General features: G+C 40.6%; 1 protein-coding gene across 2 annotated transcripts in view; it reads right to left on the bottom strand.

The window, feature by feature from the left end:
- Positions 1 to 11,138: 11,138 nt before the first annotated feature.
- Positions 11,139 to 26,061, bottom strand: part of LOC129698321 (ephrin-B2-like) — a 58,202-nt gene continuing 43,279 nt past the window's right edge. Inside the window, exons 3-5 of one of the 2 annotated variants that reach the window (XM_055637402.1) lie at positions 20,413 to 20,505; positions 18,948 to 19,046; positions 11,139 to 13,769 (exon numbers count right to left, since the gene is read on the bottom strand). In XM_055637402.1, the coding sequence (XP_055493377.1) occupies positions 13,360 to 13,769; positions 18,948 to 19,046; positions 20,413 to 20,505 (602 nt within the window). In that variant the 3' untranslated portion in view covers positions 11,139 to 13,359. The remainder of the gene's footprint in view (positions 13,770 to 18,947; positions 19,047 to 20,412; positions 20,506 to 26,061) is intronic. The other variant, XM_055637403.1, reaches the window with a different exon arrangement.

Here is a 26,061-nt window from a genome sequence, read left to right as displayed (position 1 = left end):
GGCCAATCTGCAGAATGTGTTGCCGCACAAGGCTGTAGAGGACAAGTCTTTGTGTATCATGAGATGCAGATTGACAGATTCTTGATTAGTAAGGTGGTCGAGGGGTTGAGAGGGAAAGACAGATCAGCCATGATTGAATGGTGGAGTAGACTTGATGGCCGAATGGCCTGATTCTGCTCCTATGACAAATGGACATGAACGTTTGAGTGCTTTACAGCCTAATTATGAGATGTAGTCAAATTCTAACTCAGCAAATGGAACAAGTAATTTTGACACAGCAAGTGTAACAACAAGCTTTTATTACTGCTGGTCGTGTAAATTAATAGACTTATAGACCAGAATTGTGGGCTGGAAACCTGGTACATAGACCAGGGAGTGTGAGAATCTGTCATAGAAACATAGAAAATAAGTCCAGGAGTGGGCCATTCGGCCCTTCGAGCCAGCACTGCCATTCAATATGATCATGGCTGATCTTCTAAAGTCAGTATCCTGTTCCTGCTTTTTTCCCATATCCCTTGATTCCATTAGCCCTAAGAGTAGTGTTGTTACAAAACTTACCTTCAGCGGCGCTGCAGTGCTGTTACCGGCCGTGTGTGCGACTTTAGCGCCTTTGAGGGGGGAGGGCGGGATTAAAATGGAGGTGAACTTCCTTGGATTGCCAGCTGCTGCAGAACAATCAACCGGACTTCCGTTATCGATATGTTTTTTTTTTAAATCGCAGGACAATTTAATCGCTGGATTAAAATAAAAAGCTACTTCTAACGCCGTCAACGCCTACAACGTGACGGATCTCAAGTAGGGGGCGAAACAAAGTGTAAGTCGTCTATTTTACAGGACGACTTCTTAGGACGACTTTAATCAAAATTTCCTTGGCAAAAATGTGATTTTGGCCCCATACGAACCGGCAGTGTTTTTCCTGCCGATATGGGGTTCAAATTCACTGCAAACGCAACATTGCAATCAATTGCATTCCACAAAAAAACCCACTCGCAAGATGATTTAAATGCGCCTTAATTTACGGGAATTAAACATTAAATTCCTTCCACTTGGCCTGTAAATTCATGACAATGAGATTTTAAAATCATGTTATATTGTGAATTCTTGTGCGAATGTTTTTTGGACACTTAGGCTATTTAAAAATGTTAACCTTTTCTTAAGAAATGGATAGATGTTTAGATCTTGTAATTGAATTTTGTAATTAGCTACAATTAGGTAACTAACTAATTATATGCTTTAATTTCAGGTTATCCAAGTAAGATTGTTTCATATTTGTTTCAGCATGCTTCAATCTATAATAACTGAAAATTTAATTTCGAATTCATGTGAGTGACTACATGAAGAACCCGCCAGCCCGCATGCGTGGACGTATTGACTCACTGTTTGAAACTGCTCTGACAGGTAAGAGAAAAAATTTCTTTCAGGAACGGGCCGCCGCTCCGAAAATAGGGGCAGTGGGCCTGGAGAAACTGGCACAGCTTCTGCAGCTGCCGCCGTGGAGGCTCCGTGGAGCTGGCGGAATATAAATAGCGGCCGCCAGCGCGGTCGGGACAGCTACCATCGTGAAGGCTTAGCAGGAGCTGACGGCTATAAATAGCTGCTGCCGGCTCGGCCGGGGCAGGGACCGTGGCCGGGACTGCCACGGAGGTTCAGCAGGAGCTGGCATTTAAAAAAAATAGTGGCTGCCGGCTCGCCCGGGTCAGCGACCATGGCGGAGGCTCGATAAGAAGCTGACCGCTATAAATAGCGGCTGCCGAGGAGGCTCAGCTGGAGCTGGCGGTTTTATAATAGCGGCTGCCGCTCGGCCAGGTCTTTGACTACCGTGGCAGAATGGGGCTTTGGGGATAGGAGATTCACTGGAGGAAGTTCTGGCTAAAAGTATCCAGGACATATGCCAGTTCACATAAACTGCCAGACTTTTTGGATGTTCCATACGTCAATTTCAGTTGAGATATCCCAGTGATGAAATGAAGGCGTCCAAAATTCGCTCTGGAGTCATTACGGCCTTTTGCAAGTCAGAAGATGGGTTTCATCTCTCGGAAGTGCAGATAACTGTATTAACACTTCTCTGTAATACACAGCTGGGGCTGTTGTCTTTGCAAAATGCTATGGCATGAGATAATTCCCAAAATGGCTCATTTGTACAGGGCCAGTAACGCAAAGACTTGCAGGGGGAATTTAAGGTGGCTGCGGGGGTGGAGTACCATTCTATGTGGGTAAAGCTCCAATATTCCAGTGGGTTTTCACCCTGTATTCATGGAGCAGACGCACCGTGAAAGCTCCGGAAATGAGCAGTCGGGAGTCACTAGCTGGCCTCGCAAGAACAGCTTGTTGAACCAGGCTTGCAGTATGGCAGGCGTGACCTGTCCAGTGAGCCCCGCTGAGGCTCCAAAGTAGCAGCTGGCCAAAGGAGCAGCCTGTTGATCCAGGCTGGGAGATTCTGGCAGCGCGATCTGCACAGTCAGCTCCAGCAAAGGCTCCAATAAAGGCAGAAGGCCTGTTGAGGCAGGCTCGGAGTTATGGCAGGCGTGGCCTGTTTAGTGAGCTCCGCTAGGGCTCCAATGAAGCTGAAGAGGTCAAAGGAGCGGCCTGTCAAACTAGGCTGGAAATAACTGGAAGTGTGACCTGCACTGTAAAGCTCCTGCAAGGCTCTAAAGAGGCTGTAGGCCGAAGAAGTAGTCTGTCCCATTGGGCTCTGAAATGCTGGCTGGCATGCGTTGTACAGCAATATTGCCTTTGAGCTCCGGAAACGAGCTGTTTGGCAAGCGTGGGGCTGACAATGTGGTCAGACAGGATCTGCAATGAAACTTCGCTGAAGCTCCAACAAACAGGTTGATCTGGGCTCAGAGACACTAGCAGGTAAGGTCTCTTTATTAACCGCCGTAAAACTCCGAAATGGAGCAGTCTGTCGCACCAGGTTTGGAGTCATTGGCAGCATATGATGTCTAGTATCTTTCACTGTCTCTGTAGAAGATCTGGTTGATGCAAAGACATTGGCAGGGTGCCTTTCATGGCAACCTCTGTAAGCTCCAAGTAGGAACAGCTTGGCTACCCTGGTTCAGGGTAGACCATCTTGGAAATGGCTGGTCATATGGAACATATTGACCAGGGAAGCTCTGCCTCAACATCTGTGATTGAGGTTATCAGGCTGCTCAGTAGAGTGAGATAGTTTGAGGTTTCCCTCAACACATGTTTAATTCTTTCATCTCAGTTAGTAGAGTTGCCAGTTCGTTGGAGACACCATTGCCATCCTCTCTGGGATAGGTAGCTACCAGCAGGAAGCCGGTCTGGCATGAAGCATGTTTATCTGACCTGCAGGTTCATGTTGTGAATAGAAAATATATATATAATAATCTGTAGACTCTCAATACCAGTATTCCGGATTGAGTGGCTGGTCGAAGAGAGAGTGTTGAGCACACTGGCGACTGACACAGGTGGTTTCAGTCAGAGGACTGCGGAGCAACTCCTGGTTCAGGGTTGCATTTTCCTATTTTCCACTCTGAGGAAGAAGGCTGAGGATTCATGGTGACTCTGACAGTCAAGAGTTTGCAGGGAACTCGTACTCCCACATCAATTGGATGTTGTGTTTCAGCTCTAGTCATCAGGAGCTAATTATATGTTATGGGATAGATAGATAGATAGATAGATAGATAGATAGATAGATAGATAGATAGATAGATAGATAGATAGATAGATAGATAGATAGATAGATAGATACATCTTCCGCGGCAAGAGAAGCCAAAAGTTTCCGTCGATACGGTCAATAAAGGAAATGATGATTATCCAAGTGGAAACAGAGACATCTCACAAAGGATGAGTAGACTGCCCAGGAACAAGAGGGGTATATTTCTAATATTTCTCAAGGTTGTAGCAAACTGGAGCATGCCAAATCAGGTTAGGATTTGGCTAGTCTGATCATGTGTTTGGTTACCCACATTAAGATGGATAATTGTCTTTCAGCACTTTAGCTGATTCAGAGGATTAGGGCCTCAATCAATCTTGAAGATGCATACTTGCCATATCCCTACACGAGGGGCACAGATATATCTGGTGTTTTGATGACAAAACCAGTGGTGGGAAGTATAGGCTCTATCTAGGGGTTAACTTTAGGCCAAGGCCATTTACAAAGATTCTAAAGCTAATGCTGCCCTACTCGTATCAAAAGGGCATTGTGTCACGGACTTTATAGATGGCACGCAAATTTTGTAGCTGACAAGACTCGGGTTTATCAGTAGATGCCTCTTACGATATTGAGGATGAGGCAACATTAAATTTAATAGTGCCAAATTTGCCTACTCATTCAGAGTGTCCATGGTAAAGGCGGCTGAAAGAAGCTCCTATTTATTCGAAGTCGCAAGTGATGGCTAGTTCAGCCTATTTCTCGTGCAGCTAGCTCTGCACGATTGTATGGGAAGTTTGTGAAGAAGACACGTGAGCTACTTGTAAACAGAAGTAGCAGAGGTTTGTGTTTCTTTCAGTTTGCGCTCAGAGAAGCGATTATGTTATAGCGCAATTGACACTGTTTGTGCTGCTTTGTCATTCTCTATAGTACCATAAGTGGGACAATAAATGATTAGTTATTCTTCCGTTGTTGACCAACATCAGGCAAGGTGTCTTTTATTGACCGTTCTAAAAGCCTAGACTCATAGTAGTGTGGAATGTATATCAGTAAATTATTATGCAGATATTCAGCTACTGTTTTCCTAATGGGAGAAGAATCTTTAAGTCGATTATGTTTTAGCAGCTGATTTCAGCACAAAGAACACAGCCTTTACTCAATCTCTGGCTCGGTCTCTGGGTCATAACTGACATGAGGGTAGCTTGTTATGGGAATGATCTCATAAAGCAAAATTGGCATGGTTGCGTACAAGTTGGAGCTGACAGCATACCCACCAGATCGAAGATTGGGGGTGTATTTATGTATGCAGGTACACTGAGCTTGCTGGTACCTATGAGATGAAGGATACTTTCTTCATTGTTATTTAATAGTTTCTCAAGAGATTGTTGGTGCTCATTAGCAGCCAATAGAATGGATATTCCCATTTGACCATCATCTTGCAACAGCAGGAGGTTTACATAGTGCACTTTCAGAAGTTATATCATTTTGGTTGATCAAACTTTTAAAATCTCAAAATTTTGTAACATTGCTACTAAGAGCGATATCTAACTTGCTTTCATTTCATTTGAATAGAACCTTTTATCTGAACCTATAACATCTGGCCAAATAAACAGTATGGATTTAACATCTAATCTCAATTTCACTAATTAACAACCAATAACTACACTTAAAAAAACAATGTAGCCAAGTAGGTGTATTTACTGAAGCTGCAATTCATAAAATCTAACACATTCTTATGGCTTGTCCCCACTACTGGATCTAAATAGCACTATTTTATTCCAACTATTGTTTTAAAAACCAAACTAAATGCTCTGACTCTGAATAGAGTGCTGGAGTAACTCAGCGGGACAGGCAGCATCTCGGGAGAGAAGGAATGATTGATGACTTCACACTTCATTCTGAAGAAGGGTGTCTCGACCCGAAACATCACCAATACCTTCTTTCCCGAGATGCTGCCTGTCTGGCTGAGTTACTCCAGCATTTTGTGTCTATCTTGGTTTAAACCAGCATCTGCAGTTCCTTCCTACACGCGTTAAATAGAGTACTCAGAGCTATTCAATACCTTGAAAGCATGTCCTGTCATTCAGTGAACAGGTAACATTTATGTGCTTCTATCCTGTTATTTAAGTATTAATTCTTTTCATGATTTTTGTATATTTGTGTCTTTTAACAACACTTTGAGGACTAAAGAAGCTTTTAACTTTTTTTTTAAAGAAACAAAAGAAGCTATTTTATCTTTTAAATAGAATGTATATCCCATTACAATATCCTCTAAGCTATTCATTTGAAGTGGTCTGTCCTAAAGGAGCCAAGTATGACTGTTTTTGCTACGATAACCTCTCAATCCAGTACAAGGCCATATTTACAAAGGAAAAAAACTGATAATGCCATTGCATTGTATGTTCATGTTCATAAACAAATTCTGAAATCTAATCATTAAGACAGCTCTTTTAGAGTCATAGACCAACAATGTCCCAGCTACATGAGTCCCACTTGGTCCATATCCCTCCAAACCTGTCCTATCCATGTACCTGTCTAACTGTTTCTTAAACAATGGAATAGTTCTAGCCTCAAGTACCTCATCTGGCAACTTGTTCCATACACCTACCACTCTTTGTGTGAAAAAGTTACCCCTCGGATTCTAATTAAATCTTTTCCCCTTCACCTTGAACCCATGTCCTCTGGTCCTCGATTCCCCTACTCTGGGCAAAAGACACTGTGCATCTACCCAATCTATTCCTCTCATGATCTTATACGATCTATAAGATCACCCCTTATCCTCCTGCGCTCCATGGAATAGAGACCCATGATCACAATGAATGGTGGTGCTGGCTCGAAGAGCCGAATGACCTCCTCCTGCACCTATTTTCTATGTTTCTGTGTTACTCAACCTTTCTCTGCTCACACCCTCTAGTCCTGGCAACACCCTCATAAATCTTTTCTGAACCATTTCAAGCTTGACAACGGGGTACTGATTGGGGATGATCAGCCATGATCACATTGAATGGCGGTGCTGGCTCGAAGGGCCGAATGGCCTACTCCTGCACCTATTGTCTATTATCTATAACATGGTGCCCAGAACTAAACGCAATATTCTAAATGCGGTCTCACCAATGTCTTGTACCAGCGGCCAAAGTGCCAAAAGCCTTTATGACCACCTTATCTACCTGTGACTCAACCTTCAAGGAACCATGCATCTGTATTCCTAGATCCCTCTGCTCTACCATGTGTAGCTGCTTGCAGTGTAGCTGCTGCTGCTGCTGGCGCCGACGATGGTGGCCACGGTGTACTGTTCCTTGCTGTTTTGTATGTGTTGTTCATTTGTGTCGTCTGTGAAAACCCTATCATTAATGTTTTATTATTATTAATGTTTAGTGTTTTCCGAGTCATTCGTAACTGTCACTGTATGTCATGTTGTTACTTGTGGGCGGAGCACCAAGGCAAATTCCTTGTATGTGAATACTTGGCCAATAAAATAAACTTACTTACACCATTACCCAGAGGCCTACCATTTACTTTGTAGGTCCTGCCCTTGTTTGACGCCCCAAAATGCAACAACTCACATTTTTTCCATATTAAATTCCATCAACCATTCCTCCGCCCACCTGATCAATCAATTCAGATCCTGCTGCAATCTTTCACAACCATCTTCACTATCTGCAAAACCACTAACTTTTGTATCATCAGCAAACTTGCTAATCTTGCCCTGTATGTTCTCAACAACACCTTGTTCTCTTATGTCATTTAAACCTCATATCTAATATTCAGAGCACATGGAAATTAGTCAGTGACCCTGAATAAAAAGAGGTACATGGTTTAATTACTTAGAATACAAGTACTGTATATAGTAAACATTTTTTAAGGTTTGCAAACACAGCAATTTCTGAATAGCAACCTATCTACATGTTTTTCATTGGCCCTTGACCTGAAAATGAAAGTGATATAATGCTTAAAATGTGCACAGTTCTTCACAGCGTGATTCCACCAACCCCCGATCACAGCCACAGCTCCTCAACATTTCTCTGTTGAACAAACTCGACATTTAATGAACTGTCAACTTCAGGCAAGGAGCACTGTGTTCCTATTCATGTAAGTTATTCATATTAGTAGTTGTCATAGTGAGAATGACACTGCAAAATTATCCTGGAGATTTTGCTCAAAATTGCTATGGTAGCAATTTAAGTGTCTGACACCATTATTTATGAAAGAATGCAGCTCAAAGACAGACTTGCATTCAGCCGTACTATTTTTAGAGCTCTCGGAAGAATGTAGAAAATTCCCATGTCCGATTATTTTTGTCCATGCTGTAAAATCATTTCTGGATCACTTTGTTTATTAAAGGTGCACATCAGCTCTGCTGAGAATTTAGCCATCAGGAAAGAAAACTCTATCAGCAGTTAGCTGATCTCAACTTGACAACACAGTGAGACTACCAGCCCCGACGTGCCTGGGTTAAAGAGGACAAAAACAAACAGCAATCCTGCTCTGACTTGCTGAATGTCTGGTGGATTTGGATCTTTCATGAGAACAGGGTCGACACTGAGAATTTCTCTGGAGGTGTAAAGTTGGTGGGTGACAACAATGATAAATGGACATCTGAGTGTCCTGGTTTGTGTGTAGTCAGGTAGGTGCCTGTGGGCGAGAAACTTTACTATCCCTACGAAAATCAACTGCCACAGCATTCAGTGTCTTTGCATCAAAACTGTCCCATGGCCCTCCCCACCAAGCCTATTCAAAAGGCCACTGACTGCAGGGCGCTGACATCAATTGGTGTGCAATGAATATTCACACCATCACGGCAATAATGCATTTGCATTTGAATGAACTGAGTTGGGCTCCAATGAATAAACGGGCTTCAAAAGTGGTGGTGGTGGGGGGGGGGGGGGGAGTCCTTGCTCAATTGTAATTTGAAAGCTTTCATGAAGTCCGCCATTGAGGAAGACCTTGGGATTTTTTTCCGATGATAATGTGATGTTAGTAAAGCCATCATAAAAGCGGCCACTGCGGTGTCCATTCCATGAATCCCAGCATTAGGTATTTAGATGCGGACCAACTTCCTCAAGTTTGTGTTACGAAATACCATGTGCAAAGCTCCCACCACTTTGCACTTCTCATACTGTATGATGCATGTAAGGAACAGTGAGGGCCACAAATTTGCCATGTATATTCAACAAATTTTAACATATAATGCATATATATACCTCCCCTCCACACCCTGCAAGGAACTTTTGTAGATTTTGAGCAAAATTATTTTAATGTTCCTTTGTTTCTCCGTTAGAATTTAGTGCATTGTTGTTTCAGGGAAAACAGAAGAATTACTTCAGTCATGAGAAAACAAGGTTCCAGGTCTTTAAGTCAATCAATCTCACTTGTTTCAGATTTGAAGTTATGTAGTTCTGAATTTCTTTGTCAAGTTACATAAGAAGGTCTCAAAGTGCTGGAATAACTCTGCGGGTCAGGCAGCATCGCTGGATAATATGGACGAGTGACTTTTTGGGTCAGAAACCTTCTTGAGATTACAGTCTGAGGAAGGGTCCTGATCCGAAATTTTGTAAATCAGCCCCCACAGTTCCATGTTTCCACATAGGAAGGTCTTCCACATAAATGAAGGTGTACCAGTGTGCATCCTCACAATGCGAGGAAGATGGAAACTGGAAGATCTTTATTCATCCATGGTAAAGGAGTGCGAGTATTGTTATGCAGCAATTCACAACGCATGTTCTTCCAACAAGGAAATGGGGAGAAGGATGTCTTTAGAAAATCCTCAGCCAAACAGGATTTGCTGCAGGTATGCTGATGTTTCAATTTAACGCTCTTCTTTAGAACATCATGTGCTGGAAAACCTGACAGCGATTTGGATGTGCTCGCATACAAGGTTGCAGGAAAGGAAATGATTAATTTGCTGATGCATTGCAAAAGTTAAAGTTTTTCACCACCAAATCCCACACTGGAGCATGATCATAATGGTTTCTGATATCCTGTTCAGTTTTGTGTTTTTGTTCAGTTCACATACTATAATTTCTTTGCACGTTTCCATTCATCTCCTGAAGAGCAGCTTTAAAGCCAATCTTTTCGCACCATCTTGTGATTCCCTTTCATTTAGTTTGTACACTACTTACTTTCCAGATTAGGTTGCCATCAAATGCATCTTCTTACAATAAAGATGCTATTTAAGTGCAAATTGTTGAAGCAGAGCTTTGTCAGTGGGCTGGGTGGAATGGAGCATTAAAGCCAAGCCCAATCTTATGCTCACAATTACTACTACACTTCCAAGGTGATAGTCATCAGATATAGGCCTTCCCCTCTCTCTAACCCAGCGGCACCAAAAAGAATGGCTTCAAAAAATTAAATCTTCTACATTATATTAAAAACGACCTTTGTTTTGTGCCAAATTTCAGAAAGTGTCTAGTTTAGTTTAGAGATACAGCTTGGAAACAGGCCTTTCAGCCCACCTAGTCCAATCTCTGCAAATTATCACTATCCTACATACTCTAGGGACAATGTTTTACATTTGAGACCGAGCCAATTGACCTACAAATCTGTAGGTCTTTGGAGTTTGGGAGGAAAGCGAAGATCTCGGAGAAAATCCACGGTGGTCATGGGGAGAACGTACAAACTCTGTACAGACAGCACCTGTAATCAGGATCAAACCAGTGTCTCTGGCACCGTGAGACAGCTACTCTACCGCTGCGCCACCATGCGGCTCTTAGAGCGTAGGATGAAAAAACTCAACCCCAAGCAGTTTTCCATAGGAAAAAAAAGTATTTTATTTAAAAACAATTTCAGTTTGTAACAGACTAGTGGAATGTGATTTTAATTTTGTTTCTTTTTTCCTTGGACAACAGGGGAGTGAAGGTGAAAATTAAACACTTCAGAAAAAGATGATTTAAAGAACATTATAAAAAGTGGGAACATGAGGAAAAGCAACATTCAATATTTATAAAGCAAGCATAATACTGTGTGTACAAACTGGACAAAGGAACAATTAAATAAATATTTATGGCACAAATATGCAGCGGTCAATTTGGTAAATCTACCAATTTTCTTTTAGCTCCATTTTTAACAGTGCAAAGGGGAGTGACACTGCCTTGAAAACAAAGTTTAGCTAAAAATACGTTGCAAAAAGTTCAGATTTTATACAAAACTTCCTCCTTAGAATCTGTTTAAAAAAAATCTTCTATTTACACAGAACATTTTACTTGAGGGGAGATTAGGCCATGCTCTAATGTGAGTTTCTGTTGCTAAAAAGGTAAATAAGGCTATTTTAACTCTCTCCTGCCCTGCCTAAAGCCTTACACACAAAAATATCCCACGTATTTACAGCTTCACGCTTAACATCAGTTTACTGTGTGGTACAACTTCTAAAACCAGGTGAGGGGGATGATTGTGTCTGCAAGGCAGTTAGAGTGAGGTTAGTTTTGGGAGTGATGGAGTGGAGTAAGACGATCCAAAAGCAATCCGTTTAAAGTGACTTACTCTACACTGGACACAGTACGGCACATTCTATAAACCAGCAAGCCCATTTACCCCCACATTGGCTTTATTTTTTTTAATTTGAAATTCACCTGCCATTTACATAGTCTGTTTTAAAATGACAACACAGTCAGACATAGATAACCCATAAAATACTTCATAAAGAGCAAAACATGATCTTGTACAACTGAGAAGTGTCTCCGCCAGCGTGTCGATTGTCCCAAAGGCCCAGAAAAATACCACTTTGCATGGAAATGGTAGAAAATCAGATGCACATGTAATGTACTTCATCACCATGGCAACAGCCTATGTATATGCAAAAGTGCTTCACTTGTGTTGCTAACATAATTTTCAGGTTCAAGGATTAGGTTGGGCAACCATTTTGCAAGTTCCCTTACGGGATTCCTGAGACCCGGCTTTGTGCAGCTATTTGTATGTGATCTTTGAACTTTAAGCTGCGGAGTATGGAGATTAATAACAAACTCTCTGCTGCTGCCCACCCCCCAGACTGAAGATGATTTTGAAACAGACATTGACAATTCCAGGCCTCAACCATTTAAAAAGTATTTTCTAAAAATTAGGCTTGTGTTTACACTAAATAAATCAAGGCTACAAAGTCCTTTTGCATTTGCAATTCCGAAGCAGGACTCATTTTCATCATTTGTTGTTGAAGAAGTCTTACGAGGACTCTATTTTAGTCATTTATTTATGGAAACAAGATTCCATTCCCAGAGGCAAGTGTCCAAACATTTTGTGGTTGTGTTATGATCATCCAGAGAGTCTAATGTTCACCCACCCACCATGCATACTTACAGAGCAATTCTGACTACAAAAATTGACCCATAATAACCTACTGACCAGTTCTGCTATTAAATCACTTAATTCCTCTACTCCCTTCTCCATTTTATGTAGTGTATTTTTTTTTGTCTAATGAATATTTCATGGGTGACCCTCAAAGGTCACTCAAGCTGCAGAACTGTGCCAGCTACAGTACGAGAAGCTGTACCATGTAAAAGTGACTGCTCCACAGTCTATTCATACAAAGCATTAAAGGAATCAAACTGTAAGGCAGTATACTTCCTCTGTGTTTCAATACCACTGTTGCACTGTTCTAATGAGTATCATGACTAGCCCCACTGATGCCCCTATTCACTGACGTGGGCCCTTCCCTTCATACCTCTAATAATGCGCAATGCATATAGAGGCATTTCACTTTCTCTCTCTCTCTCTCTCTCTCTCTCTCTCGCTCTCTCTCGCTCTCTCTCTCTCTCTCGCTCTCTCTCTCTCTCTCTCGCTCTCTCTCGCTCTCTCTCTCTCGCTCTCTCTCTATCAGTTTTCCTCAAAATATTTTTTTTTTGTGTTAATTTAAAGTGCAGCCCTACAGCACTGTGCTTGTTACCATGTCTACCAGCCTATATCTTGGAACTTTTAGTACCAAAGTGCTCCCTAAATAATCTATATCTCTACACTTCCTTCTCAGATTCAAAAAGGCAGCAGCATACCACTGCAAATGCAGTTAAATGTCACAGATGAACGTGTAGTCTCCTGCTCATTTATAACACGTCGCCAACTCTTATGTCTAACTGATTACAATGTAACTGCTGTGCGATGTCTACCACTGGTGACTGGGATGATTAGTTAAGGTTAATATTGTGGTACGTTCTACAAAGTTCCTGAAGTTCTAGTGATTGTGTTCGAAGGCAAAGTGGCCTTCAGGTTAATAAGTAATACTGGTAACAGGAAAACAAGAAGAGGGAGAAAAAATCAAAAGCACAAGAACAAGGACAGAGGTGGATTTATGAAATCCGGTTAATATAAAAGTTAACAGTCTAGGGAAAGTACAGACTGACTATTTTCTATTGCTGAATATCCAAAGCATAAAACCTTATTGGTTATAAATACAGTGATAGATAGTACAAACATCAATTTTGCATTTTGCTTCCTGTATGTTTGTAACATGTGGTCCATAAATTAATGGTGAAAGTAGAAGATGGAACAAATTGGTTGAGTCCCTGACTCAACTTTCCTTCAACTTGCTGCTCCTGGTACTTAACTTTAACCAGATTCCTACACAAACCGTAGACACTAACCAGCTCTCTCTTCAGCTGAATTTCCTGCAAAGCTTCCATTTTCCCCTTTAATTCTTCTACATATTTAAAGTCAATCCTGGTGCAAAGAGAAAGAGTCACCACTAATTTCAGCAGAAGACCCAGGTTGCAACAGGCCAAGAGTATTCTTCAGGATCCCAAACTAGCCTCTGTCCTTTTATCTCAGACTTTGTAGTATATATTTGCTGGGCTTTGTGGTGGCATCTCCTGGACTATATATACAGGATGTCCATAATCTCCGCTGACTTTCTCATAATGTGGACAGAAGGCGCTGTCTGCAGTCCTTAATGGGATGATAATGTCACTGGGTTCAGAACCATTATTATTGCCTCCCCTCTTGGGGGTAGCCAGCGTGCTGAGCGAGAGGGTGGTGGTGTGCTGTGGAGAGTGTTTTCTGTGTCGCCTCTTGTATTTCAACAGCAGAACCACCAACATAATGATGATGATGATGAAGATCACACAGCCCGATCCAATGCCTGCAAATAAGGCCACATCGGAATTGAGGAACCTGCTCTGGGTGTCCCTGGGTGCAGTGGAAGGCTTGTTGTTAGTACTGAACGAGTTTGTCCCGCCTGTGAACAAAAGAGAACTGGGTGAATAATGTACTCTTGACCAAAGTCTTTTAAAATCATCTTGCGCAAGAATGACATTCGATTAATTGTAAATACATTTGGGTCTCCTTCAAGAAGCCGTACGTAGTCTCTGTGCTTTCACAAAATTACTGGTGAGGTTTGATGGTGTGCATTTAACTTGGCCGGCCACCCCTCAATATGATGCAGGTATGGGTCAGACACGGGCCTGTCAGCCCCTCCTGCGTATCCAATCATTTACTATTGTTGCTAATCTGTGACCAAGCTTCATTTACCCGCATTTTTATTATCCCTGGCATCCTATTCGAAGCAACTGTAACGTTCAGAAACAGCTTCTTCCCTACAACCATCAGGCTATTAAACACTACAACCTCCAATAAGTGCCAGATTACATAAACTATTCTTGTTATTATTGCACTATTATTGTTCGTTTTTATGTGTACATATGTGTGTGTGTATATTTATATATATGTATATGTGGGTATGTGTATATATAAACACACTGAACTTCTTTTCTCGTTTATTATATTGTTTACAGTGTACTATGTTTATATATTCTGTTGTGCTGCTGCAAGTAAGAATTTCATTGTTCTATCTGAGATTTTTGATGAAAAAAAACTCTTGACGACGATTCAAAAGGTCTATCAAATTAAAGTTAACCATTTGCCATTAAGTGTATTTCATGCTCTAACATTGTCTGTTCACAGAATGCTCTGGGCGATATTGCTAATGTACACATTGATCGAGACGTAACAGATTGCAAATAAATAAATTAGGTTTTAAATATTTTTTTTAATATTAAGTTCACTATTGATTGTTTGCAACCAAGGATACTATGTGACAAATGAGATTACTATAGGCTTCCTAAACACAAGCCCGTGGTCAGCAATGAATATTTAAAACAATATATGCTTACAGGCTTTCCTTGAACCATTTTTTAAAATCAATAAATCTTCGTCAGTCACAAACTGACAGCTTCACTTAAAACAGACGTAGACTTGCCTGAGGCATCATGGGTGAGAATAAGAAAATGTAAATCCTTGAGACAATTGTCCCCAGTCATAATGTCTGACTTGCTTCAGCCCTTGGCTGCTGGTGCTTAGTATTAGTCATTTCATACGTTGAGCAACAAGCCAACCAGGCCACTCAGAAAACATGTTGCACTTATCTAGTTTACAACTTCAGATCTGTTTGACCATTTTAATAAAATGTATGACAGTTTTTAACTTGTGGATCCAAAAATGTTTCGGCCAAAGTTTATAATCTTTATAAATTCACTTGGCTGGAACTATTTCCACCCCATCTGCCAAAATCTGAATGGTTCCCTGACTGGACAGTTTGGCAAACATGCATTTCCATTTGGCCTCATGGTAGGCACCCTTACATGTGTTATGATTTCCAACCCTGTGACTGCCTTACAGAGGTTCACACCTGACCAACATCCCCACTGGCTTTGTTGACATCGGGAGCTGCTCCCTGCAGGGAGATGTGGCTGTGAATCTATGCAACATTTTTATTTTCAGTTTTTGTTAATTATAAGTTTTGTTGAAGTTCCTGACTAAAAGGGGAGCTTCAGAAGACAAAGTAAATCAAGAAGTAGCAATTAAACAATTTAAACTTGGAAATTAAAATTGCAAGAGGGCATGAGTCTTTCAGAATTTGCTTGGTAGTGCTGCTGCCTCACAGCGCCAGGAACCTGGCTTCAATCCTGGCCGTGGGTGCTGTCTGTGTGGAATCTGTACATTCTTGTACGAAACCCCCTGTGACTGCGTAGGTTTCTTCTGGGTTCTCTGGTTTCCTCACACATCCGAAAGACGTGCAGGTTTGTAGATTAATTGGCCTCTGTGAATTGCCTCAAATGTGTAGTGAGATAACTAGTATGAACAGGAGATCAATGGTCAGTGTGGACTGAAGGGCCTGTTTCCATGCTGGATCTCTAAACTAAACTACAATCTTTAAAATTTAAATCAAAGATTTTCCTGTTATGATGTTCCAAGTGATGAAATGATTGAAAACATACTGTAAGTGAATAAAAACTGTTCCATCTGGAGATAAATCCAAGGTATTGGGCAAAAGTAGAGCCAGGCTAGTCAGGAGATTCAGGAGTGACAGGATTTCTTCACACAAAGTGGAATAGAAAATTTGCAATTCTAGTTTCCAAAAGATTGAACATTGGGTTAATTGCAGGCTTCTGTTAGTTTCCGCGTAGCAATGACCAATAAAATATTCAGAGATGATGAGAGGCACAATAGAGGAATATTGCTTGAAACATACCAGCAAGATAAAAATATTTTGATAAACTAGAACCCAAGAGATTTCTAGTGAGTTCAGTTCCCATGTATTATTTTTTGTCATTGCAGGCATGAACAGATGGAATTGGCGGTCAAAAGCAGACTGCATAAGCTTAACACAGTGGGTTAGACAGTGGGTCTGACAGCGTCCTTGCAGTATATGGATAGGCTGCATTTTGGCTCCCAACCCAAAACGGTGCCTATCTATTTCTCCCACAGATGCTACCTGACTCGCTGAGTTACTCCGTCCGGTACTTTGTGTTTTGCTCAAGATTCCAGCATCTGTAGTTCGTTGTGTCATCAGAACACTTAAGCTATTGTTTGTAATAGGTACACAAAATTGCTGGAGAAACTCAGCGGGTACGGCAGCATCAATGGAGCGAAGGAAATAGGCATGGTTTCGGCCAGAAACGTTGCCTATTTCCTTCGCTCCATAGATGCTGCCGTACCCGCTGAGTTTCTCCAGCAATTTTGTCTACCTTCGATTTTCCAGCATCTGTAAATCCTTCTTGAACACTATTGTATTAATAATGTGTTGTGGATATATCATGAGCCAACTCACGTGAGTGCATCATAGTCATTGAGATAGAAACAAATGGTGTCAGTACAATAGTGCTTTGGTGGAACAAGGCACTACCCACATTCATTGATCAGATTTTCTCAGCTGTTCACTGGAGAAATAGAGATCTACCGTCACGATTATGTGGAACTATGCACTGAAACTCACACATTTATTGACTACTTCATATCTGAAATTATTATGTGGATTTATTTATTATGTGGATATTAACTTTACATTGATCTCTTTGTATTCTTGTCATTCACAAAATCATAGGGTGCTATTTTCTTTCCAAGAAACATTAATTTATTTTCTCATGAGCACATATAAAGCCTGTGGCTTTGAAAGATGAATATAAATCTTTGAAATAATGAACAGATCAATGTGCAGAGTTACAGTTTGAAAAAATATACCATCTCTGCCCTCCCTTTTGTGAAAAAAATTCTACTTAGCAGTTCCAATCCTTTGAATCTGAGGCAAAGCAAGACATTCTGATAGAGATGATGGAATCAATCACATTTAAATTAATGTGATTCGTGTAAGCTGCAGCTGAGTGCTGGCCTGACACAGTGAGGGAGAAGCACAGGAAGAAATTAAAAGCTTTCCTCTCTTGAAAGAACAGTGAATACAAGCTCTTATTATCTGTCAATCATCTGGAATTGCTCACAACCTAAACTCCATTTGGAAGCAAATCAGAATATTCGAACCCCTAATTTTCATTTGGTTCTATCGTAATTCCACATTGCAGTTCACTTTTCAACAAAGTGGAAAGACAGAGATGGTCCAAAAGGACGAGGAATAGAGTCTATGAAGATATAGGAAATAGGGAGAAAATAACTGCAGCATTTACTTTGATCCAAATGCAAAGAACTGCACTCATGAAGGTGAATTTCCAGTTGCCTTGTTTGCATCAGCCAGCTGCAGTTTAAGATTGGAATTCTGCGGATATCTCGCTCCTATAGTTTTCCACAGAATCAGTTTACAGTTGTTAAATAAAGAGATTCAGGAATGTTAGAGTTTGTAGATGATGCAAAACTCAGAAACGTAATAAACATTTAAGGAAGACAGCTGGCTTCATTGGGACTTTGACAAGTTGATGAAATGAGCAAAATGTTTAATGCAGAGAAGTATGATGGGATGCATTTATTGAGTAGGGTTGAGGAAAAGTAACACAAACTGGATGATATAATTGTAAAGGGAGCACAAATGTAGAGAGCTCCAAAGTGCACGCACAAATCTTTGCTGCTGATGGCATTAATTGAAAAAGCTGAGTAGAAACCATGCAGGAATCTTGGATTTATGAATGACATGGAATATAAAAAGTAAGGAAGTAATGTTGAACCTTTATAATTCATCGGCTAAGCTTCAACTAGAACGTGCTATTGAATTTTGGCACCTCACTAACGAAGGACATCAAGCGCTTTAGATGATGCCAAGGAGATTTTAAAGTATTATGCATATGAGGGGCCACAATCAAGCTGTGACACAAAAGAAGTTAGCATTTTCCACTTGGAGCTGAGAAGACTGAATGGACATTTAATAGAGTTAATCAAAATTATGGTGGGATTTGACTGAACCATTATGGGGAAATTATTTCCACTGGCTGGTCAGTAACCAGAGGGTAGAATTAAAACAAGAAGTAAAAGAACTAGAGCATAAAACAAACTGCTGGAGGAACTCAGCGGGTCAGGCGGCAACTGTGAAGGGAAATAGACAGACGACATTTCAGGTCGAGGCCCTTCTTCACACTGAAGAAGGGTCCCAACCTGAAGCCAAAAGACCTAGACTGGAGCTGATCTTTGTTAGAATGTACAAGCTGTTAAGATCTGAAATGAGTGGCCGAGAGGCCAGTGTAAGCGGAGTGATCAGTGATTTTGCCCATACATTTGAAATGGAAACTTTGGCAGGCAGATGTTGAAAGAAAAGGCTGGGAGGGGAGTGGGGACCTGGTCAGGTATAATCTGGTTGATTTTTCAAAGGTCCAGCACAACGATGAGGGCCTGAATGGCCTCCTTTTGTGCTCTGTGATTCTAGGGGCAAGCTGTCTACATGATCAACACTTCCCGTTCATGCAGAAATTAGCTAAATTAAGTTGCAACTTATTGTGGCTTACATAAGGGCACAAAAATATTTTTGCAATTCCCTCAGGATTTCCCCAAAATGAGGAGTTTTGCCATTTGCTTACTCTCATCTATGACCTTTGTGGGTAACATGCCCATAAAATGTTTTTTTTTTTTTAAGGCTGATGAATTAAGTTCCACAACTGCAGCTCAAAGATGAGGTTTCTTCATTACAATCAGCTTCTATTACCTTCATTCTCAGTCTTTTGGGTGGGCTTGCTTGTGGCGCCGTCTCGTCCTTTCCCGGGACCACTGGGTGCTTTGTCATTTCGTCCCATAGAATTTGCATCTAAAAAGTTTTTAAAAAGGTTGTTTCAGTTACATGCCGTAGCGCTGAGATACCTTCATCAGTCAGACAAAGAGGAAGATCCCTCAACACTGATGTTTTATTTCAAGGGCAACAAACAGAAGCCACTGTGGACACTAGCACCATGACTGCAGCAAAGTCTGTTTGCCTTTAGCTTTGTTTACTTGATGTGGAAGTCACTTTAATGGGCAAGAGTGTTCAATATAAAGTTTCTATTTCTGTATTCAGACTTACAAAATGAACCAGCAGAACTAATTATTGAGAAGGTTTTGATAGGTATATATTCAGTCCCTCTCAACATATGAGGTGAAGTGTAATTCATTTCAACGTGCAAGCAGTTGTGGAAAAACAAGCAATTTAAAACTTTCACTTTTACAGAAGCTTGGTTGGTTTATTTCATTTTTAGATTGTTATACGTGTACCCTTGGCAGCATGACGATGTTCACTGTCTAAATTGGCCCTTTCCCGGGCTAGAGCTTATAGAAAGTGCAAACATTAGGTATTTAGATGCTGACACTCAAAAGCCATCTATAACAGCGATTGAGAAACCTACCAACAACAGGCAAAATTTTTGCAGATGATAGCTCAATCAAACAGAGGAAGCTGACAGAATGCTGAATAGACACTATTTGGAAAAAGCAGCATGGAAGTGGTTGCAAGTTTTTGCTCTGCATATTCTAAACATGTAAGAGGGGGTTACTCATGACCACACAGATTGTATTTCAAAATTAAAATTATGTTACACAAAACCAACTTCGATTCAACTTTACTGTCAACATTTTTTACAAGGAAGAAATATGCTTCTTCAGTATTTATTTTAATTAACAACCTTTACATTCAAATGAACCTCCAATTTCCTACAAAATAAATTTCTCATTATTGACTTGAAAACAAAGATAAGCACGTCAGCATGTATGATTATTTATTTTTATTTTAAAATGCTAATTGAATTTTCTTCAATCATAACAGTAAATGTAAAGTTATTTTTTCCCACAAATTAAAAAGTACTCATGCTTATCTCTTGGTCGACCAACCTGATGGAAAAAATACAAACAGATTGTCGTAATGTAATTTACTTTGCAACTATCCAATTAAAATTTAGGACAATCTGTTGGACTACTTCTAATCATTTTATACAACAAATGCTGACTTGAGAACTCTAGAAAAGTTGTAGCGGTTAAATATTGCACACCCTTCAGTTCTGTTGGCTGCAGACAACTAATAAATCTTTACTCTCTTGAAGAGTCTGTATTGTGCCTTTAATTATCACAATGACTAATACCAGTTTATAACTACGTGAGCAAAATAGACAAATGCTCACATCTCCCAAAAATACCTCGACTCTTACCTTGTTCAACTTTCATGATAAGCTTCATGGCTTTGGTTTGGCACACTCCTCCTTCTCGGTTTTCCAGTCCTTCCAAAGTACCATTTGAAGTTGCTGGGGTGGGGGGGAAGAAATGAAAGGTTCAATCCTCAAAATTCAATCCAGTGCATCCATAAAAATGTCCATTGCCACAATAAAGTCACTAAATAATTACTGTAGATACACCAACAGGTCGGAACACTGCAGCATTTTATCCAATATGTTCACTTCCCTTATCCCAATGATATAAAGAAGCTTGGTAATTTATCAGCTATTGAAATCCAATCTTCTGAAAGACACTTAAAAGTAGGCCTGTAATGTGGTCCCACATCAACAGATTTCGAGAATTGTGGAGGCATATTGCTTTTAGATGAGAAAATCAATAGCACGAAGGAAATCTGCGTATAAACCAGGCCTATCAATTTTGGAGGTGTTTTTAATGACCCATGAAACGACACTGTGAGGACAACTCCCTTACAACAGCACCCACACATGGAACAGCAAACATCAGAGCACTGGAATGGCTAATAAAGAGGTTATTATGTGTAGGGAGGAACTGCAGTTGCTGGTTTAAACCGAAGACAGACACAAAAAGCTGGAGTAACTCAGCAGGTCAGGCAGCATCTCTGGAGAAAAGGAATAGGTGGCGTTTCAGGTCAAAACCCTTCTTCCGATGTTATCATTGTCATTTGGTCAGGTCATTTAATTACAGGTGTACACTTACGATAGCTTGGAAGGTGAAACCAGGCTATGAAGACTAATCCCAAACACCATTAGTTCTTCAAACAAGATTCAGGTACCACGTAAATAGTTTATTGTAATGTGATCTGTTCAGTAGGTTAGCCATTAAAATATGCTCATAAATCAATCCACATGGAGCCTGGGAAAGTGTGTGTCTTTCTAGACAGGATCAGACATCAATTTAACATCCAGACACTTTTGAAAATGGCAACAAGGATGGGTGGAACAAATACTACAAAGCCTGAATAACTAATGTAATGCCCCACATAACGTATTAGTAACCCCAAAACAAGCTCTCTCTTACCAACCATGGGGCTTTTAAAAAGCACTAGTGTTTCAGTATTTGACATGCTTTTAGTTTATTTCCTATGTGTTTTTTTTTCAATTTATGATAATTTAACAGGATCTTTCCATTATATAATACGTTTCACCACTACAGCATTATCTCAAATTGCTTTACAACAAATTATGTATTTTTGAACGATATCCCTTGCAGTAATATTGGAAAAGCAATGGCCACTTTATAGAACCGAAGCAGTTAACCAGTTAATTGTCTTTCAGTTCTCTGTTTGAAAGCTAAATGTTGGCATGGGCACTGAGGAAAATTCCCCAGCTCGTCTTGGAAAGATGCCATGGGATCTAGTCCCTGAGACAACAGACAAATTTTAATATATCAGAAATAGCAATGAGGACTGAACATACCATTAAGGCTGCTGGAGAGGGAAGGGGGTTAGTGGGCCTGACAGTGTGAATCCCCTGAATTAATGCATGCAGTTGAAATTACAACTTTGCCGAGCCACCCGGGGTTAATAAATATATCTACTTATGTTGATTAATTCTCCTACTAATACAGGACCTCCTCCAAGACAACAAGTCACTGTTTACTTTTTAATTAATAAATAAACACTCAAATTAAACATTATGGACTTTAAAAGATTAAATTATTCTATGGTACAACATTTTCCATCAGCTGTACATGGCATTGAGTTGCCATTTACTGTATGCTGGTTTCACCCATTTACCAGGGAATTGAGGGAATGTTGAAAGTTCATGCATGAATACTACCCACAGTTGCAAACTGAGCATTAGCATGTGATGGGGTCATTGTTCACCCAGATCTACGGCCAGCTGAGTTTCTATTGAGTAGAAAAACTACTAAAGATGGAGGAAGTTTGACACTTATCCTATGTTGCTCTAATCTTGATTTCCCCCAACAATCACTCAACAAACTCTAAACATGCCTTTAGGGTAAATGCAGCATTAAATTAAGTTAATTTTGGAATAACTGAAATGTGCAAATTGGAAGAGGAAATTCGTAACTAAAATGTTTACCTATATGAACAAATCCATTCAAGAGTACTGCGCTCAATTACGACATAATATTAAAAACTAACAATTCACTCTTAAATGGGGAAGAGTTTTGGTCGCAGTTTATGAAGGCAGATTACACTAATTATGATAGACCTTGCAGCTCTGTACAAAAATAATTAACAAAGAGGATATAAAAACAGAATTAAAATTAACTGTGCAATTAAAATTAACTATGATGCCAGTTTGAATGCTATATGTAGCTTCTTCTTATTTTTAATTTGTTGGCCCTCAAATTATATTGTGGGATCCTATACAAGTAAGCACATACCCTGACTGTCTGAAATTATTCTAGTGCAGACATTCACCAAACTAAATGTTTTATCACCGACACCCTAATTAAAGCCTTACATGGAATTGGTTGTAAGTTATTAATGAGCTACTATTTTCTGTTGTCTTCTTTGTTTTCCCTTCCTCCATACCTGCCTATCCAAAGTATTAACAGTTGAAAAATTCCTGATCCATCCGTCTCGCCTGTCCTCCCACCCTGGATGTTTAGTTTAGTTTAGTTTATAGAGATACGGCGCGGAAACAAGCCCTTCGGTCCACCGAGTCCGTGCTGACCAGCGATCCCTGCACACTAACACTATCCTACGCACATTAGGGAAAATTTTACCAAGCCAATTAACCTACAAACCTGTACATCTTTGGAGTGTGGGAGGAAACCGGAGATCCCGGAGAAAGCTGTTTTTACTGATTTTGGATGATCATAGTGAATGGCTCGAAGGGCCTATTTTCTATGTTTCTATTTTACTAAAACCCATGCAGGTCATGGGGAGAACGTACAAACCCCGTTAGTTAGGATCGAACCCAGGTCTCTAGTGCTGTACGGCAGCAGCTCTACCGCTACTCCATCGTGCCACCCCATCGTGTTACTGGAAAAGTCAGAAAAAGCCAGCGCCTTGATCTGTGCACCATTTGTTAGCTGTGAAATAGGATCAGGCACAGGCTTACAAATGTAGCCTGTTCAGCATGTCAGTATGCAAAGTGGCCACCTCAGCAAGATAACAAGTGCATCCATTCAAAATATATGAAAAAAATTAACCGTACATATTGTTCAATGTGACAGGTTTTGAGGTCAAGCTACAAAGCAATGAGCAACCGACAACTAAAAATCTCATTTGATTCTTTATATTTGCTTCAGATGGTGTCTGGTTTCTCTGTTCTGGGGTGGGAGGTGCATTGGACAAATAATAAAAAGCTGTTTACTGGCAGTAATCTGACACTCCTCACTGGAGTCACATTGCAATACGGCCCACATCATATATCTAACAATTAGCGCTGGGTGTTGAGCGAACTATTTGAAAAATTCATAGGGACAGCCCAACTACTGCCCACATATCCAGCTGCATGGGGTCAAGCTATAAAGAAAACTTCCCAGTGTAAAGGTCTGCGTTACATTCGCGAAAGGAGACAAATCATCTGGTGATGCCCAGGACACCGGAGCTTCATCACATTAGCACCTGTTGAAAGCTGCGTGCAACTCAAACACTGGAGCAAGTGCAAAGTATTCCCAACGGGCTGCAGAAGTGGAAGAGACTGAGTAAGCGCCAGCACACTCTCTCCTTTTAAAAAAATATTTTTTTCAACCTTTAATGTTAACCTGGCTCCCAAGTCAACGGTTTAACTGTTTATGTGCTGGTTTAAACCGAAGATAGACACAACAAACCGAGTAACCCAGCGGGCCAGACAGCATTCTCTGGAGAAAAGGAATAGGTGACATTTTGGGTCGAGACCTTTAACTGAAGAAGGCCTCAACCCAAAACATCACCCATTCCATCAGAGATCCAGAGATGCTGCCTGTCCTGCTGAGTTACTACAGCACTTTGTGTCTAATTCGCCTTAAACCAGCATCTGCAGTTTCTTCCCACACCCTTAACTGTTTAACTGCTTTGAAAATAAACAAGCCCTCACTGAGTGAGTTTTAAATCCATCATGTACCATTTTCAAAGATAAAATAGCACATTCTTGAAAGTAGTCGATTGGCTTTTTGAGGTGATTCCATATTTCAGAGTCCAGAAAGCAGCATTGTACATTTACATAGAAGCATAGAAACATAGAAAATAGGTGCAGGAGGAGGCCATTTGGCCCTTCGAGCCTGCATCACCAATTCACTGTGATCATAGCTGATCATCCACAGTCAGTAACCAATGCCGGCTTCTCCCCATATCCCTTGATTCTGCTAGCCCCTAGAACTCTATATAACTCTATTTTTAATTCATCCAGTGAATTTGCCTCCACTGTGGCAGAGAATTCCACAAATTCACAACTCTCTGGGTGAAAAAGTTTTTTCTCACATCAGTTTTAAATGGCCTCCCCTTTATTCTTGGACTGTGGCCCCTGGTTCTGGACTCCCCCAACATTGGGACCATTTTTCCTGCATCTAGCTTGTCCAGTCCTTTTATAATTTTAGATGTTTCTATAACATATCCTCTCATCCTTCTAAATTCCAGTGACTACAATCTTTCCAATCTTTCCTCAAATGGCAGTCCCGCCATCCCGGGGATTAACCTTGTGAACCAACACTGCACTGCCTCAATAACAAGGATGTCCTTCCACAAATTAGGAGACCATAATTGCACACAATACTCCAGATGCGGTCTCACCAGGGCCTTGTACAACTGCAGGAAGGCCTGTTTACTACTATACTCAAATCCTCTCGTTATGAAGGCCAACATGCCATTAGCTTTTTTCACTGCCTGCTGTACCTGCATGTTTACTTTCAGTGACTGGTGTACAAGGACACCCAGGTCTCGCTGCACTTCCCTTTTCCCTAATCTGACACCAAACAAACAAATCCAACCATACGATCATAAATCCTGAAGCAGTCACGGGCTGATCACTGCCTAATTCCTTACACCTTTGTGTCAGATTATGGAAACTTTGTGCTCTGTCCTCCAGTAGTAAAAGACAGCTGAAATTCCAACTTAAGGCAATTTAGAAATATCAAAATAAAGTTTAATTGCTCCTGCATACAACATTAAAAACAAAAACGGCTCATTGTAAGATTTTAATGTTGAGAGCTTTGGCCATTTATCCAATAAAATTCCAATAGTTGGTAAAGCGATGCTTAAAAGTTAGAAAATCAAAGTGGCAGTACAGGTTGCTGTTCTGCTCCATAGAGTTAGATTTAAATCAATAAATCAACATCCAGCAGTGCTCTTTGAGTTGAGACAAACATTGTATGACAATAATTTGCACCAGTAACCGAGGGTAATCTGGCAGTTAATCGAGTAGGCTCACTGCAGTGTCTTTCAGACTGAGCCATGACAGCTTAAAAATAACAAACTCTGCTGCTGCACGGATTGCTGAAGTGATCTAATCCACTGTCTGCTTTTTGCCAGATTGCACAGTTTTCACGTTATCACAGCAATGGTGGTACTGGTCCACGTTAGGGCCTAATGATTTGAAGAAAATCACTAGCAATTTTCAATTGGTGGGGGAGGATGTGATGGAGTTCATTGTGATGGAGAAGACGAAGGCTGTGATTCACATCATAATTCCAAAGAGAATATTACTGCT

This window comes from Leucoraja erinacea, chromosome 6, assembly GCF_028641065.1.
Source record: "Leucoraja erinacea ecotype New England chromosome 6, Leri_hhj_1, whole genome shotgun sequence".
Taxonomy (NCBI): Eukaryota; Metazoa; Chordata; class Chondrichthyes; order Rajiformes; family Rajidae; genus Leucoraja; species Leucoraja erinaceus.
This window is presented reverse-complemented; position numbering and strand designations above follow the sequence as displayed.